At 55.3% G+C, this 14,958-nt stretch overlaps 1 protein-coding gene across 2 annotated transcripts; it reads right to left on the reverse strand.

Annotated features, from left to right (window-relative positions):
- Window positions 1-646: 646 nt before the first annotated feature.
- LRFN1 (leucine rich repeat and fibronectin type III domain containing 1) lies at window positions 647-12,802 on the reverse strand. 2 transcript variants are annotated; one of them, XM_033129186.1, is made up of 5 exons: window positions 12,600-12,802; window positions 10,337-10,369; window positions 8,012-8,066; window positions 6,168-7,610; window positions 647-2,425 (listed from the first exon to the last, which is right to left on the reverse strand). In XM_033129186.1, the coding sequence occupies exons 4-5, from the start codon at window positions 7,571-7,573 to the stop codon at window positions 1,519-1,521; spliced, it is 2,313 nt and encodes a 770-aa protein (XP_032985077.1). In that variant the 5' UTR covers window positions 7,574-7,610; window positions 8,012-8,066; window positions 10,337-10,369; window positions 12,600-12,802; the 3' UTR covers window positions 647-1,518. The 2 variants fall into 2 exon arrangements, with proteins under 2 accessions (XP_032985077.1, XP_032985079.1); XM_033129188.1 differs by lacking the exon at window positions 12,600-12,802 and adding an exon at window positions 11,916-12,060.
- Between the last annotated feature and the right edge of the window lie 2,156 nt (window positions 12,803-14,958).

Genomic DNA, 14,958 nt, shown 5'->3' on the forward strand with positions numbered 1-14,958 from the left:
CCAGGCTGGCTTTGGATACCGATGTTCAGATAAGGTCACTAGGGCCATTACCCAGCCTCCAGACACCAGAGGCAACACAGAGCAGTGATAAGGAAGATAGACACTGAGATCAAACTGCCAGCTCCAACATTTCTTTGTTGGGGGCCCTTGGGCAAGTTGTCCAACCTCAAAGAGATGAGCTTTGCTTCGTCCAATGTCCATGTGTGGAATGAATATTCACTAATTGCTCAGCGGTAGAGTTCTATGGTTCAGTAGACTCAAGTCAGGCTGCCTGCGTATTTAAATCCCAATTTTGCCACCTTCTGGTTATGTGAGCTTGGGCAAGTTGCTTAACGTTCCTGGGCATCAATTTCCTCATCTGTAAAATGGGATAACAGTACTGTGTTCTAGAGTTGTTGTGAGGATTGGATGACTTAAGTGCTTGGCACATAGTAAGCACTCACTTAAATGTTCACTATTATCATTTTATTATTATTATTTCCCACCTCTAAGTCTCCCAGAGGATATGAAATTGTTTGCAAGCCTCCCTGGTCTGCTGGCCATCCTTCCTTCAGTCTCACTTAGTCTTTGTGCTGTAATTTAGGTCACCTCTGTCCCGCCCTCCCTCCAAGACACAAGGACACACACAGAGGTCAGCAGAGCGGCCTCAGACACAGAAAAAAGTTTAATTCTGCTGCGGCGGAGGGTCCTGGCTCCAGTAGGGAGGAGGACTTGGTTTTGGATTTTGTTCATGTGGGGATTTATTTGGGGAAATAGGAAGGAATAGGGGAAAGTCTGGTCCTTCCAGTGGGACCTGCCCCGGAGAATGTGTAGTGGGGAGAGGTAATCCGGAGAGAAAGGGAGACTGGACAAAATATGGGAAGTCAGGGGGAGAAGAGAAGACGGGACAAAGGACAGACAAATAGGGAAAAACAAAGACCTAAGACACGACGGGACAGAGGAGAGACAAATAGGGAAAGACAAAGACATAAGACAGAAGACAGAGAGCAGGACAGAGACAAACGAGGGGAACAGAAAAGGGGGGACCCCAAGCCAGACCTGATGGAACCAGGGAGGTGAATGGGGTGCGGGGGGTGGGGCTTTGAAAGCCGCCGCGGGACAGAATAGGATCTAGTCCAGCCAGATACAAGAAATGGGCCCCTCGCCCCTGCCCCGGGTCCGGGGCTGGAGGAGAGGGCTCGTGTCTCAGTGCTGCAGTGTCGGGGGGGCCCTGCCCCTCCCCGCGCTTCGCTGTGTAAGGCACCGGCTCCAGCGAGGTCCGCGAGCGCGCGGGGGGAGGAGCAGAAGGGCTAGGAGTCCATTGGGGAGGAGAGCTCGGCGGCCCGCCCCCTCACCCCCCAGGGCGCCGGGGCGTGGCCTCAACCTGAGGGTGCCCCGCCCCCTCCAGTAAGGAGGAGGGCGCGTCTCCCCTCCAGTCGACGTCTTGGTGCTGTGCTTTCTCCCCGGAGTCCTGCCCCAGCGTCCGGGCAGCTGGGCGTTTGTCCGTGGCACCCAGGCATCCCGGCGCCCGCCCGCCGCTCACACGGTACTCTCCAGCATCCACTCGGTACTGGTAAAGGCCAGGCGCGCCCTGGCGGAGCCCAGCCCCAGGTCTCCGTCCTCCCCGGCCGCGCCCCCTCCGGCCCCGTCCAGGTGCGGCGTGGACCGGTGGCGCTTTGTCCGCCGGGCGCGGCGCGGGTAACTGTGGCTCTGGAAGAGCGCCCCGTAGTCCCCATCGAACGAATAGCGCTGCTGAGGTCTCGGCCGGGCCGGGGCCCCCCCAGGAACCAGAGCTAGAGTTGGGGGCGCCGAAGCTGGCGGCCCCAGGGCCCCAGAACGGCTCCTTCGAGGGCCCGCCGCTGCCCGGGACTCCTCTCCAGAGGTTTCCTCGGACGGCAACAGGCACAGCGAAGTGGCCGAGCCGCCCAGGGAGCGTCCAAGGACCGCCTCCGACTCCGCGGAAGCCGTCTCGACCGCCGTGGCCTTCGCTTCCACGGCCACCGCCGCAGCACCGGGAGACGCTACCTCCCGCAGCGCCTCATAGCGGTCTTGGGCCGGCGGGGGTGGGGCCTGCGGCGCACCTGCGCCGTTGGTCTGCGAACACACGTGGCTGACCCGCGGGGGCGACCTGGAGGTGCCTTTGACTCGGCGGCCGTCTCCGTCACCGTAGACCTTGTAGCGGATCATGAGCAGAACGATGAAGACGAGGACCGAGGCGACAATGACGCCCCCGATGGCGATGATCATGGTGCCACCCAAAAAATGAGCCCTCAGCGGGCGGCAGGGCGCCGGATCCCCAGCCGTGGTAAACTGCACGCAGCCCACCACTCGCGTGGCTGGCAGCGCCGTGGCTCCGTCATCGTAGACGGCCAGCACGCACAGGTCGTAGGCGCGGCCCGCCGCCAGATCATTCACCAGGAAGGTCTGGCTGGTGGAGGGGATCATCCTGCAGGAGGGGGCGGGATCAGCGCGGGGTTAGCCTCTTCACTTACATGTCCTACCCATGGTGACCAGTGGGGACCAAATCATGCATTTCTACCGGTATCTCACTCCCTACTGGGACAATCGCCGCTATTCAAGCAACAAATTTCCAGCTTTCCAGGACCACTACGACAGGTCACGCCCCTTATCTGCATGCCCCGCCCTCAGACCCATTGCCTACTAGGACAATATCTGCCATTCATGTTCCCTCATCTACATATCCTAGCCCCTGCCTGGGAGGAGTACTATAGATTTTATGCCCTGCCCTCGAGGGACACGCCCCCTAGCAGTGTCTCACTCTTAAGACAACTGCCATTTAAGGTCTCTTGTCTACACCTTTCCACCTTTTAAGGTGATTTGCAACCACACCCCACACTAGGCCACTCCCCCTTACCTGTATGCCGCACCCTAACTCAAGTGAACACTGAGTTCTACTCATACCCCCTGTCTTAATCCTACTGGGACAATGGATGCTTTTCTATTTCTTCTTTTCTACATATCCCTGCCCTTTCCGGGAAACAATGATGTAGGCCACTCCCCTCATCTGCATGTCCCACTTTCCGGTAAATATATCTTCCAGCTACTCCTATCTTCTGGGATAATTTCCAAGCCCCTTAACTACACATTCCTGCCCAGGAAGAAGCCATGGCTACAGGCAACTCCCCTTCTGATTGACCAATGGCTTCCAAGCCACACCCCACAGTGGCCCACTTGGGGATGGTTCCCTGTGGCCCTAGGGAACCATCCCCAGTGGGCCATCCACTCTTTGCATGTCCTGAAACCACTCTATGTGCCTGCTCCACCCTGTACCACCCGGGAGTCACCAAATCACACCCCCAGGTAAGTCTCATCCATAATTGGGTCAAATGTAGCCAAACAAGCATGCCCCTTTCTTGCTCTAGAGAAGTGGTTAAGCTGACAAAGTCTGGGAGCCAGACTGCAATGAGCTTGAGTCTCTCCTCTGCCACTTGCCAGCTCTGTGACCTTAGGCAAGTATCTTAACCACTCTGTGCCTCATTTCCCCCAAATGGGGATATTAAGAAGTCCTACATCATAGAGATGGTATGGAGTATGAATGAGTTAACATACTCAAAGCCTGGTACTTAATAATTTCATTACTAGCTTGCATGTCACCCTTTGTTGACCAGTAACTCTTGCTGTGGCTCATACTCTACTGCCAGTTGCACCCCTCCCCATCTATAAGACCATTCCCACTAGGCCTTGGCCCTCTTCCGTAGGGCACACCCCTTCCACGCTGTTGGCCATGTTCAGCCTTGGGTAACCGGGGACAGCCACATCCACATGGATTTGCAACAGCACTCAACCTCACAAACTCTCCTCTCCTACAAAGCTCTGAATGGGTCACCGGAGACAAGGACCACCTCTTCATCTACATGAAACCATGCAGCAGGAGCTCCACCTCCTCTGAGAGGCCTTGCCCCCATCTCTATAGGCCTCTTACCTCTCAGAAGTTTCACCTTCCCTCCAGCCAGGCCACCTTCTGGTCCTGAAGCCCCCCTCAGTTTTTCCACCTCCTGGAGTTTCCCCCACCAACAAGAGCCATCCTCAAACCAAGAGACTTCAAGCAAGGGCCCCACCTCCTTGTACAGGCCCAGCCACTTCTCCAACTCTCCCCCTACCTGCCATTTCACAGACCACTGTCCCTCCCACCCAACCCCCCAATCTTGTGCTCCAGGCTGTAAATCTTCCTCTCATCACCCCTCTCAGACAGCCTTGGATTCCTCTTGCTCCTTCCCCCAAAATAACCAGTTGCTACGGAATCCCCCATTTTCAAGGACAGAGGCTGGCTCCTTAAGAAAGCTTGAGCCCATGTGTCTCTTAATTGGCTGTAAGACCTAAGCAAGCAGCAGAGCAGGCTTCTGGTTGGATGTCACCTCCGCCCATGGCAGCAGTGAGGAAATTAACCCATGAAGCACCATAGCACAAGCATCTCTAATGGGGGACGGAGGACTGGAACTATGGCCCTAAGGGGAAGGGAAGCGCCCCAGGGGTCTATTGCCCAGCTAGGAACAGAGGGCTATCAACATCTGCATACATGCAGGGTCTGGGGGCCTGGAAACTTCTTCCCACCCCACCATGTATTGGCCATGGGTTAGAGAGAGAAGGAAAGAGAGAAACAGAAAGGTAGAGAATCACAAACCAAGAGTTATTTACAAAAATGTATTATCCATCTCCCCTAATCCCTGCCTGGCAAACAGTAGGTGCTCAATAAATGTCCAGACTAGGAGTTAAAGGAGTAAGAGCTGGAATCCTGGCTCTGCCACTTTCTGTGTAACCTTGAGCAAGTGACTTCCCTCCACTAAGCCTCAGTTTCCCTGTCTATAAAATGGGATGGGGTATCATTGCTGCTTCACGGCAGAGTTGGGAAGATCGAATGAGGTAGCATCCTTGGTAGTACCTTTTACAGATTTTTGTTTTTTTTATTAGTTTGCTCTAATGTTTGTAAGACTGGACCAATGTCTGACCTATCTCCGTGGGCCCAGGGCCCAGCATGTAATCTGGCGTACAGTAGGCATCTACTCATGATTTGGGGACCAGGTTCTAAAAGAGAAGAAAATAAGGATGACAGAGATAAGGGGAAAAAGAGGCATTTGCTCATTCAGCCAACAGGGGAAAAGTGCCTACTGTGTGCCAGGACCGTGGCCAGGAGAACACTGGGAAAGGTGGAGGTGAAGGACAATAAGCAGACTTCTTGGTGCAGGTCTGAGCACCCCAAGAGCTGGGGCTCCCAAAATTGGCTTTAGTCCCCCCACCCCCAGCATTCCCAAATGAAGTCAAACACAGGAATAAGCATTCAGCAGTCACTCTACAATGTGCATGAGCGAGACAGGGCCAGGAAGAAAGACAAGTTCACAAAGCCAACAATCACTTATCAAGTCTGTGTAGCAGGTCTATGGTGGTGAGCTATACTTAAAAGCTCCCAAGATGGAGGACACTGCAAGGCCAAGACAATAATTCAGCATGTACTTGCTGCCTCCTCCCTCTGGGCTGTGAGCTCCTTGAGGGCAGGGACTTGTCTCTTGGTCTCCTTGTGTCCCCAGCGCCCAGCTCAGGGCCTACCACAGAGAAGAGCTCAGTGCCTAATGAGGGCAGGAGGTAGAGGAGGGACAGAAGACAGAGACAGAGGCGAGAGCAAGAGAATAAGAGAGGTGATAAGAGAAAGTAACTCTTTAATGCTGTCTGTACCATATAGGTGTGTCCCCATCAGGGCAATAGCTTCTAACCCAGTGGACGGTGGGAATAACATATATTTTTCTGATACTTTCTGTTTTGTGCGCTATAATGTACCCAATGTGTTGATACAGTAGCACTGGTATATATGTGTGTAACTGGTATATATAACTGTAAATATATGTGTGTATGTATATTTCATGTTCCAAATAAGTGACAAACGGCACAATCAGACACCTTTGGTGACCAGGGTTGTGGACTATGAGCCCCATGGGTCTGGGGATCACGTTGGGCACATTCACTGTTATAATTCCCGTGTCCAGCCCTGGTCTGGCTCATATGGGTGCTCAACGAAGATTTGCAAAACGCATGAAAAACAGAGACAGTGAGACAGAAATAGAGAAGAAGGCAACTCTGCATGGCCGTCTAGAACCCCAGCCAAGCAAACAGGCCAAGGGGCAGATGGGAGGGCGGGCCCCTGGGGTGGGAGGAGGTCCTGGGACAGGAGCACCTACCTGTACACGAGGGAGTCATCGGCAGAGCTGTTGTACTGCACCTGGTACATGCGGATGCCGGGCACCGGCCTCTGCGCGGGCCAGCGGATGAGCACAGAGTTGGAGGTGAGCTCAGCCGCTACCAGCCGGCGCTCAGCAGTGGATTCATTGGCACCAGGTCGGCCGGGCGTGGCGATATCAGAGGAGCCAGGCTCAGTGAGAGGCGGCGGGGCGGCAGGCGGAGGCGCCATCAGAGGCAAAGGCACCACGCACACCTCCACGGGTGCCGTGGCTTCCCCGGCGGCATTGGAGGCAATGCAAGTGAAGGTGCCACTGTCCCGCAAGGTGGTGATGGTTACATCCAGCGTTCCATCCCCCCGGACCCGGGTTCGGCTCGAGTTCCCCAGCAACCGCCCGTCGGGTGCCACCCAATGCACCACTGGCTCAGGGTCACCCACGGCGCGGCACCGCAAGCTGACACTCTGGCCCTCCACCACCAGGGCCCGGCCCCCCGCCTGCCGTGTGATCAGCGGGGGTTCACACAGAAACTCCTCCTCGGGGATGGACCAGAAGTAGCGGTCAGTGAGGTGCTCCGGGGTGGCGCACGTCTCCAGATCATCCTCTCTGGTCAGCCGCCGCAGCCAGAGCAGCTCACAGTTGCAGTGAAGGGGGTTCCCACCGAAGCTGACTGTGAGCGGTGTGGGTGGCTTTGGCCCAGGGCCTTGGGACCTCAGGAAGAGCCCATCAGGGGGCAGTTTGTGGAGGCGGTTGGAGGTCATGTCCAGGCGAACCAGTTTGTGAAGCTGCACGAAAGTACCTTCGGCGATGTGGTCGATGAGATTGTGGTCCAGCGTGAGGGTGTTCAGGTTCACCATCTGGCCTACAGCCTCCCAGGGCAGGGCCTCGAGGTTGTTATAGGACAGATCCAGGTCCTCCACGGTGGACAGGAAGGCGTCGAAGGCCGCCGACTCCACGCGACGGATCTGATTGTTGCCGAGGATCAGGTGGCGGAGGTTGCCCAAGCCGCGGAGCTGGTCGCCACGCACCTCGGCCAGGCGGTTGCTGTCCAGGTGCAGGGCGCGGAGGGCGCGGAGGTCGGCAAAGGCGCCCGCTGCCACCTGGCCAATGGTGTTCCGGGAGAGGGTGAGGTGCACCAGGCTGGTCATGTTGGCGAAGTCTCGGCGGCGGACAGCCGCAATGAAGTTGTCGGTGAGCCGCAGCTCCACCACGCGCCGGTCAATGGCTGGTGGCACAAACAGCAAGCCGGTCTTGGCGCACAGCATGGTCAGCGTGGGCGCCACGTTCTGGCAGATGCAGCGGCCTGGGCACGGCTGGCCACGAGATGCCCCGGCCCAGAGTAGCAGCAGAAAAGACAGGGCAGCAGGCGGTGGCGAGAGAAGCGCCGAGGAGAAGGGACCCGGAGCCATGGTGCAGTGGGAAGGCGGGAGGAGTGGGTAGCGAGACCTGCAGGAGAAGGAGATGGGTTACCCAGGCATAGAGCTTGATTGCCAGCCTGCTCGCCGTGGAATGTCCTGATAGGAGTGTGACCCAGGTCCCTGCCTTCCTGACAACCAGGTCCTATAGGACAGTGACAGTCTTGATCAGCAGCTGGCATGCACTTGTGGGTAATAACAGTATATTCATGCTGGTTGGCAAATTACCATGGCCCCCCACCCCCACCTCTGCCCCTCCTCTAGGAGCTCCCAGACCTCTCTCATGATCTCTCACCAGAGGGGTGACAACTGGTCCAGTCGGGGCCTTCCAGCACCCACTAAACATTTTTAAAAATCACTGCTCACTAGAGTTTAAGGTCATGAATTTCAAAGCCATACTTCTTGGGTTCGAATTCCAGTTCTGACACTTACTAGCTGTGTGACCTCGGGCAAGTGTCTGAACCTCTTTGAATCTCGGTTTCTTCATCTGTAAAATGGAGAGAAAAACAGGCCTTACCTCTGTGAGGATTAAATGGATTAATGAGCTTGGGATACTACTTAGAACAGAGCCGAGCACATAAAATATGTTCACAACATTTTGGTAATCATCGTCATCATCATCATCGAGCGCCCATTATGTGCCAGGCATAGAAGTGTGCACTGTGATCAAGAGCAAGTGCTTTGAGATCAAACAGCCTCAGGTTCAAGTCCTGGCTCCCCCACTTGCTAGCTCTGTGGCCCCAAACCAATGATTTCCCCTAACTCGGCCATCATTTTCCGTTTTATAAAATGGGATGATAATTGTACCATCTTCACTGGGTTGTTGCAAGAGTTCAGTGAGCTCATTCATGGGGGCCCCTGAGCACAGGGTCTGGCACACTGTACATACACAATAAATGGTAAGGATAACACCCTCACCCACTCTGTCAGAGGCAAAGGGAGTCTGCGGGTGGGAGGAGCTGAGAACATCACATCAGTCTCCCTGCTCAGCCTTGGGACGTCCTTCTCTGAGCCTGGTTTCATCGTGGGCTCTTCTGAGCTCCTAAGCAGGGGGCAGACTTCCATGCTCACATCCATGAGTACACATAAGGCCCTATACATGCCTACACAAGCACACACACACTCACTCACTCACACACACTCATGCTATGCCTCTGCTCCAGGCAAAACCTTCCGGCAGGGATTCCCCCTGCGGCAGCTGCAGCCCACGACGTGTCAGCTCCCATCACAACATGGGGTGGGTGGGGGGGAGAAGAGAAAAGGATGGGAAGGGGGCGTCCCTGAAACTGTTTTCATCCCATCCCGCACCCCTGTTGGCCCACCTGCCTGGCATCTGCAGTTCAGGGCTGTGGCCTGATGTGGCCTTGATCCTTCAGCCTGTGGGGAGAGGGGCTGAGGGCCTGGAGAGGCGCAACCCGACAGTCAGAGAAAGAGAGAGGTAAAGACACAGGGAGAGAAAAGGGGCGGAAGAGACGGACTGGCAGAAACAGAGACAGATTCAGAAAGAGAGAGACTAAGAGGCAAAAAGAGAAAGAATCTGAAAGAAAGGTGAAGAGACAGGGAGCAAGACTGACGCAAAGAGAGACAGAAAAACGGAGTGGAGGAGACATACAGAAAAGAGAGAATGAGACATAACGGTGGAAAGAGGAAGAGAGAAAGAGAGAGAGAAAGGAGAGAATAAGTGTTATAAAGACAAAGACAGGAAGAAAGACAGAAAGACTGAGGGGCAGTGACTGGGCTGAAGAGAAAAAGAGGCAGGCTTAGGGCGTCCCACCATCTCTGAGGTCCCCAACTACTTTGTATTGCATTCCCTCTGGGACACTGTACTGGACAGAAAACCCTGGCCTAGAAGGTAGAACGCCTGAGTTAGGAGGCTCAGCTCTGCACCTGCCAGACTGTGGGGTCTATAAGGCTAAGAACCACAATCTATGAAATGGAAGTACAGCGTTTCGCCTCCCACAGCTGGGTGGGACTCACGTTGAAGGAATAATAATAGGAATGAAAACAGTTAACATTTACTGAGAGGCAGTGCAGCACTGCGGGACAGACTCTGGACCTGACTGCCCGGGTTCACCCCAATTGCCCGCTGCCTGACTCTCTAGTCAAGTAAGTGACTTCCTGTCTTTGTGCCTCGGTGTGCTCCTCTGTAAAATGGGGATAATGAGAGCACCTACCTCATAGGGTTGTGATAAGGATTAAATGAGGTAATGAACTGTAACATGATTAGAATAGTTCCTGACAGAGTAAACACTACATAAATGTCAGCTGCGATTATTATTATTATTTTCGTTATTATCATCGTCATTATGTTTTTCTCTGGCTCTCTCTCAGCCAGAGGCTGGACTCAGCAGGCTGGACTTCCCACATACATGCACATACACACACAAAATGGTAAACCACATCCATGCCACTCTCCAAATGCAAGAATCATTTCATGTTATAAAATTCACTTGGACCCTTTACTGATATCCCGAGGAAACTCCCCTTTCCCAACTACCTGCCCATCCTGAGAGAGGATGCCTCCAGGCCTGACACTGCCACCTGCCTCCCCATGTCCTGGCTCTGCTATGAGCCCTTACCCAAACATGCTGCTCATGACTTTGTCACCACCCCCAGCCTGTAGGACACCTGGCCCCTCAGGACACTGCCATACCCTACACTGAAATCCATACAAGGCAGGGCTCCCGGCTTCCAGTGGGCTCAGAACCAGCCCGACCACTCCATGTCTCTATCCCCAGCTGGAGGTTTCCCACTCACCTCTCTTCAGGGAGTCAGGGCCTGGGCCAGTACCTGCAAAGTAACAAAACGACAGTTTTGTTAGCATCCTCTGGCTCCTCTCTGGAGACCTACCTCGGAGACCATCTCAGCCAAGGCAGTCCCTGGTGTGTTCCCTCTTTTAAGCCCTCCTGCTGGAGGCTCTGCATAATCTCAGATGGACCCAAGAAGTCATCTCTGGAAACTGAGGAGTCTGGGCCTCAGGACTGTTCACCCTCCAAAAGCCACAAGTCCAGGACGTTAGCCCTTCGTCCTCTAGTGTCTCAAGAGACTAGTCACTCCAGCCCCCTCCTCCCTCAAGACCCTAGAGTCTGGGACCCTCCTCCCCCCTCCCTCAGACTCAAGAGTCCAGGTCTCAGTCCCCTCCTTTCTCAAGACCCAAGAATTGGACCCCACCCCAGCTTCCTTCTCCTTCATATCCAGGATTCTAGGCTCCCAGCCTCCTCCTTCCAGAGTTCACATTCCAGTGCCCCAACTTCAAAGATCTGAGGGCTGGGGAAGGACCAGAGGTTCCCAAGCTTGCCATCACACCACTATCACACCAACATGTGTGGACACGCCAAAACACACGTGGACTTCCAACCCAAGTCTCTACATCTGGATTTCCATGGACACACCAGCATGAGCTCTGTACCCCCCACCCTCCACTGACTCTACGCCTGGGATGTGGACACACTTGTGTCCATGGACCCCAGACTGGTCTCGGCATACTATAGGTCACGCCAAATGGGCCCCAATCTCACTGGGCCCAGAAGCAAGGTCAGCCTTGTTCTGGGGACACAGGCACGTCTGTGCATACAACCCTGCATATATGTTTTTGAACACATATAACACCACTCCCAAGAGATCAACACTGATGCATAAATGGACTCACAACATAGACAGACACATACCCTCAAGGTTGACACACCAGCATACATCCATACATGTACAACACTGACTTCCTTGCACATTCACACACATAGATGCACACACACAACAAACACATGTGCCCCCTTGCAGACAACCAGGTATATGCACCTATAACAGAGATACCCTTGCACACACCAACACACAGGGACACACACATATAACACACTCTCACAATCAAAGATACACAGGTGCATACTCTTAAATGCCCAAACACACTCAGACAACTTCACATATCCTCATGATGCACAATCACAAAGCTGATACATTCCGACACCAACAGATGCACAAATGCACACACTAGCTGATACACACTTCACACACATACACAGAACCACAAGCGTATACAGATACTTTCTTTACAAGACTGATACACTCAAACACACAGGTACAAAAAAATCCACCTTTGCACAGACACTCTGAGATGTTCACTCATAACAGACACATGCTCACACAACAGCCCTGTAAGGGATTTGCACACTTACAAATGCACACAAAATATTGAACCACAGACATAGTCAACAGATAGGCACAGATTCACACTCACACGCAGGCATGGACATACCCTCCCAGCCCGGAGGCACCCTGGCCCCACCTACATAGCTGGCCAAAGAAATCCTAACATCCCTCCTTTTACCATAGGCCCCCTCACCAGAGCACAAGCCAGGGCGAGAGGTCAGAGTTCAGCAGGTCGAATCTCAGAGGGTTGGGGGGCTGAGTCCTACAGCACTACTCCAAGGCGATCCTCCCACCAGCAGCCCAAAGGTCCCCCAGCCTGACCATCTAGATGCAGGCAACTCTGGCCCCATTGCAGAGATCTGGCCGGTGGGGACATTGGAGTGGGGTGGGTGGGGAAAGGCCGGGTCTGCGTGCCTCCCCTCGGGCCCATCTGTCCAACCCTAGGCCTCTCATCCCTCCATCTGTCCACCTACCGGCTGCCCATCCCCCCCACCCAGCCACCGGGAAGGGGAAGACATGGCCGTCTCCCCCGAGGACCGCTGAGGGGCCCCCCATCCAGTTAACATGGACCGAGGGAACAGCAAACTCCCCTCCGCCAAACCCACACAGAGGCCTGGACACACAAGGCGCTGAGCCTCAGCCCCCGGCCGGGAACCTGACGTGGTCACACAGACACACACCCTCGGAGCATACAACCCGCAGACACACACGCGCGCGCGCGCACACACACACAAATGGACACCCAAGCAGGCACACCCGGCTACACAGACCCTCAGATGGACATCCAGCCGGGACACAAACCCCCCACGCAGCTAGCCGCGCTCACACACTGGCTGGGGGGGACCCACACCTGGGCACACAACCCACGCACACACACCTGCACACAGCCCCTCCGATGGGCACGCGACAGCCCCCCAGACACACAGTCGAAGGGGCAGCCACTCGGAGGGGCAGCCACTCTGGGGGACACAGGCACGGCTGGACCCAGCACCTCGGCACACACCCGGATGGCCACACAAGCAGGCGCCGCACACGCCGGCGCCGGGCACACACAGGGCCGCGCGAGCGCACGCCGGGCCCGCCGCAGCGCCGCGGACACACACTCACACGCTCGCGCGCTCACACCCGCGCTCACACCGGCACCCCCGCCCGCCTCCTCCCGGGCCGCTGCGGGCCGCGCTCACCCAGCCCCGGGGGGGCCCCGGGCCCGGCCCCGCCGCCGCCGCCTCGCTCCGCGCCATGGTGGGGGAGGGCCAGGGGAGGGGGCGCGGTGCCGCGGGGCCGCCTCCCTCCCGCCTCCCGCCCTCCCTCCGGAGCCGCTGCCGAGCTCCGCCCTCCGCGCCGCCTGCCGCCGGAGCCCGCCGCCACCACCGCCGCAAGGGGGAGGGGGCTCCAACCGGAGGGGGCGGGCGGGCTGCGCGGCGGCTGCACACCCCAGACCCCCGCCCCGGGGCCGTCGCAGACCCCCTTCCACTGCGGAGCCGCGGGCCCGCCCCCGACCTCTCCCCAGCCCCACCTCCAGCCTCGCAGTCTTCCCAAGAGACCCCCAGACCACGCCCCGACTAGCATAGGGACCCGGGATCTTCCAATAGAGACCGCGGATCATGTCCCAATACCCAGAGGGACCTCAGACCATGCCTTACCTCCTTTGAGGACCCAGAACATGTTCTACAGCCACCCAGGACCACAAACCACGTCTTACTCTCCTTGGTGACCTCAGACTCTGCCCCACACCCTATCAGGAACACCAGACATGCCCTCAAATCCAGAGGGACCCCATACTATATATCTCAACATCCAAGGGAATCCAGAGAACCCCTATCAGGGACACTAAATCATACACCAACATGCGGGTGGGCCCCAGACCACACCCAATCCGTCACGGACCCCAGACCATACCCCAACATCCCAGAGATGATCCAGACCATATGTCAACACCCGGGGAGACCCAGATTATGCCTTACTTCTTTTGGGGACCCAGACCATGTTCTACAGCCACCCAGGACCACAGACCATTTCCCACTTCTTTCTTCCACCCTCTAAGACCTCAAACAATTCCCTGACTCCCATTGGGGACCTGTGACCATGTCTAAATTCTAAGAGTCCCAAATATGTCTCTTGTCCCCATGGGGAGACCCTAAACTTTCCCATTACCCCCATTAAACCCAGACATCCTCCCCTCAAAGGAACCTCTTGGTTTCCAAACTCCCAGATTTGCCCCAGATTCTTTCCCATCCTCCCCACTAGTCCTACCGTTGTGAGGCTCCTGCTTCCTCCCTGTTCCTATTCTCTCTTGGACCCTGTAGACCCTCCCCCCTTCCCTGTGAATTGGGTGGTGTCCAGGATTCCTTGTTCCTTCCTTGTTCAGATGCCTTTGCCCAACTCCTACCCAATGACCCCCTACCCCTCTCTCAAATCCCACTGAGTATTTTTTCATGTACAACAATCTATATTTAAAACAAAAATAAAACTAAATAAAACAAAAAACAAAATAAAAAAAAAAATCCCACTGAGTATCCCAGGCCACTCTTCACCTCTTTCTGAGATATTCACTGGGCCCCCAAACCCAGTAAAGCCTCACTTCAAAATCTGTCTTATGGCAGTCCCCCAGATCCCTGGATGCCTAAGCCCTTTCAATTTTGGATCCCACTGTATCAAGGTCCTCCCCCAAACCCCTTCCCTAAATTCTCCCTTGCTGTCATCACACGAAGACTGCCCTGTCCCTCAGATCAAGGGTATCTCTGCACAGCCTCCCTCTAAGTGAAACTTGACCCCACTCACAACCATTAGATACCCTCCGGGGACACTCACAATCCCCCCACCCCCAGTCTCCAGATTCCACCATTACCACCACTGTTACCACCACCTCCCACCCTGGTTCCTGGTGTTCCCTGCCAGAGCATGGAGGTCCAGAGCTAGGAAAACAGAAGTGGGAGAACAATAACAGCAAAAGTGGACACATGTCCAGCATTGTTTGTGTCAGAAAAGGTTCTACAGCTTCACGTAGATAACTCCATTCACTCTTCACAGCAGCCAGATGAGGAGGTGTCATCACTATCCCCATTTTACAGATGAGGCAAATTGAGCCACAGAAAGCTTTAGTTACTTGTTTAAGATCACAGATCGTAAGTGGCAGAATAGAATAGAGGGGAAAGTGGAGGTGAAGGGGAAAGAGGGTGAGGTCAGGCCTGGGAAGGACCAGAGTGGAAAAGGAGAGGATGAGGAGAAAGATAATA

This window comes from Rhinolophus ferrumequinum, chromosome 15, assembly GCF_004115265.2.
Source record: "Rhinolophus ferrumequinum isolate MPI-CBG mRhiFer1 chromosome 15, mRhiFer1_v1.p, whole genome shotgun sequence".
Taxonomy (NCBI): domain Eukaryota; kingdom Metazoa; phylum Chordata; class Mammalia; order Chiroptera; family Rhinolophidae; genus Rhinolophus; species Rhinolophus ferrumequinum.

Coding starts and splice junctions, on each gene's coding strand:
- LRFN1 (XM_033129186.1), bottom strand. CDS start 7,573: ATGGCTCCGGGTCCCTTCTCCTCGGCGCTTCTCTCGCCACCGCCTGCT. Junction 2,426..6,167: donor GATGACTCCCTCGTGTACAG/GTAGGTGCTCCT, acceptor CCCCTCCTGCAG/GATGATCCCCTCCACCAGCC.